This window comes from Bubalus kerabau, chromosome X (genome assembly GCF_029407905.1).
Source record: "Bubalus kerabau isolate K-KA32 ecotype Philippines breed swamp buffalo chromosome X, PCC_UOA_SB_1v2, whole genome shotgun sequence".
Classification (NCBI taxonomy): Eukaryota; Metazoa; Chordata; class Mammalia; order Artiodactyla; family Bovidae; genus Bubalus; species Bubalus kerabau.
The window spans coordinates 135,024,128-135,026,947 of NC_073647.1; the positions used below are offsets into that span (position 1 = coordinate 135,024,128).

The window sequence follows — 2,820 nt, forward strand, 5'->3', positions numbered from 1 at the left end:
CCTAACCTGGAGTTTGCCAAATTGCATATAAGACAACCTAATGAAATGAACTTCAAATGTAGTGGACTCTATCTCCCAGGCCAGAGCAAAGATGACTAGCATAGTGGCTTCTGACCACACACGTCATACAGAGTATCACCCCTGTTTCTCAGAAATTCCCTGGGCATGACGGGCATAAAACACATAGTTCATGTGCTGTGCTCAACTGCTCTGACAAAAGGACACTGGAAAGATGCAGGTCACCTTCCATTCTTATTCCAGGTGGAGAATTCTCTCCAGTTTATCCATGACTCAAATGTAACTGCAAGGAGTTTTCCATTTCAGGCTTTAGTCTCTCAACTCTGGACCCACTTTCTGAAGGTTTGACCCTTGCCCACCACTCCCACACCCTCATTTGCTCTACCTCCTAGCTTACCACAGCCTGACTCCCATTGAAGGATTTGCCATTTCTCAAACTCACTTGCCTCAGAGCGTTTACACTTGACTGCTCACGTCTGGATCCTCCAAAGTCCTCTCTTCCTTTTGATCTGTCCTTAGGTCTCAGAGTCTCTCACCATCATTACTTTACAGCTGTTGCTAGACTCAAAAATTCTATGGGCACGCTTGGTCTTGTTTATCCTGATGTTCCCAGTAGTAGCCTAGAGCCTGTCAAAAAGCCTGCTCATGGAATGTTTGAGAAATAGATGAGACAGTGTGAAAGAGATCTTATTTATTATGATGTAAGTAAAGTAAACACATTCAAGTATATTATATCTCTCTTAGTTTTACAGAACAGACTAAATGTGATAAGGCATGTAAAACTTTATCACCTTTTACTTTTTTTTCTATTTCTTTTTTTTGGGTTTTTTTTTAATGCAATTTTTTAATTATTTTTTTAACTTTACAATATTGTATTGGTTTTGCCATATATCAACATGAATCCACCACAGGTATACACGTGTTCCCCATCTTGAACCCTCCTCCCTCCCTGTACCATCCCTCTGGGTCGTCCCAGTGCACCAGCCCCAAACATCCAGTATCGTGCATCGAACCTGGACTGGCGACTCACTTCATATATGATATTATACATGTTTCAATGCCATTCTCCCAAATCATCCCACCCTCTCCCTCTCCCACAGAGTTCAAAAGATCTGAGCCATTTTACTGCTGATTTCTTTTCACATTTCCTTGGAAATGCCTAATACATTGACATGTTATCTTGTTCTTAATAAGTAAATAGGACTTAAAGTTTCCCAATTTATTCTATAAAATAGTAAAACTCTTACTTTTAAACCTCATAAACATCAATCCATGTCTGATTTATATTATTCATAAATTCAGATTCTGAAGCTAGTTAAACTTTCTACTAAAAGGAGCAATATTCATGCAAATTTATCTACATAGAACAGGAACACAAACATGTTACATACTCTCTTTTCTCCAGCCCTTCCCCAACCTTCCACTAGTGAGAACATTAGCTGTTCTCTTCAAATTTTCCTCAGCCTTCACTTGGTGCAGGAAGAGCTGTGGGCTTTGGCCCAGGTGCGGGCACGGGCCGAAGCAGCGGTATGAGCCCTGGCTGAAGCTCTAGCTTGGGCTCTCTCTTCCTCATCTCTCAAAGCCTCCTCATACAAGGATGGGAAGGCAGCAGGGACTTTACCATGGATCCTAGCTACAAACTCCAGCACTTTCATCTTGGTGGTTTCAGTGTAGGCTCTCGGGCCCCACAGAAACTCATAGACTGGAGGATCACTATTGGCCACCTGGTGGTACTCCAGATACTTTTTCTGCACTAAATCTTTGGTGATGAGCCGCTTCACATCCCCATAGATGGCATCCTTCTTCTCCTCATGTAAGTCCATCAGATTCAGCACTTTCCACACTTGCTCCTCAGTGGCGCAGTTGCCCTTCGTGAGGATCACACCCAGGACAATCATCAGCAGACCAGTCTTGGGAATCTCTCTGTCATCACCTGGCTTTTCGTCACAGCCCAGTTCCAGTTTATTGACAAGGACATAAGTACCCCTGTTGGGATCCGTTTCCTTCATGTCGAGGCCAAACAGCAGCTCCACATGCTCAGAGGCTTTCTTGAGGATCTCACTGAAAAGATTCTTGTGCTTGTGGATTACGTTTCTCAGCATATCTCTCTTGGTCACAGGCTCTTTCATTTGATACTTGGTCAGAAGGTAATTCACCAACAAAGGAACCTTCTCGTCTACAGGATCTTTGGAAGAGTGCTCAGTGGTATCTTTACTCTGAGAGACTTTTGGCCTTTCCTTTCCTTGATCGGTGGCACCTTCACTAAATTTTGCATCTGAAACAGAGGCAGCAACAGCAGTGGTGGAGCAGACTTTGCCAGGCACTTGAAGACTGCTGGATGTTCCAGTGGCAGCTGAGCTCTGGGGAACATCTTCAAAAGAAGGAGATGGGGAAGAAGGGAATTCTTCTTCCTCTGGTTCAGTGGGCTGAGCTTCCACCAGAGCACTGGGCTCTTGTCGAGCATGGCGGCGTTTTGCACGGGCGCGAAGCTTACTCTTCTGACCCCGAGGCATGATGATTGACAGTACGTGAGAAAGAAGGTAAATGACTCTATCACCTGGAGGAAAGAGGACGAAATGGTGTGAGCCTTCAGTGGAGATAACAGCCCCCTCTGCAGGTTTCCTTGCAGGCACTGCTCTAGAAACCCATAAGGCTCCTCTTCCCTGATCAGCCTTTCCCCTGAAGACTCTGTAGAAGTAACTAGAGTTCACCTTTAGGCTGCAGCTCTCCAGCCCTACCTGGGTCCTACTGGAGCTGATATAGAGTCTGGCCAGTCCGGGCCCTCTGGAGCCTCCCCTGTTC

General features: G+C 45.0%; 1 protein-coding gene across 1 annotated transcript; it reads right to left on the minus strand.

The window, feature by feature from the left end:
* Positions 1 to 1,484: 1,484 nt before the first annotated feature.
* LOC129640193 (melanoma-associated antigen B10-like) lies at positions 1,485 to 2,531 on the minus strand. The gene has a single exon (XM_055565415.1). It carries the CDS (start codon positions 2,529 to 2,531, stop codon positions 1,485 to 1,487), a length of 1,047 nt encoding a protein of 348 aa, XP_055421390.1.
* Between the last annotated feature and the right edge of the window lie 289 nt (positions 2,532 to 2,820).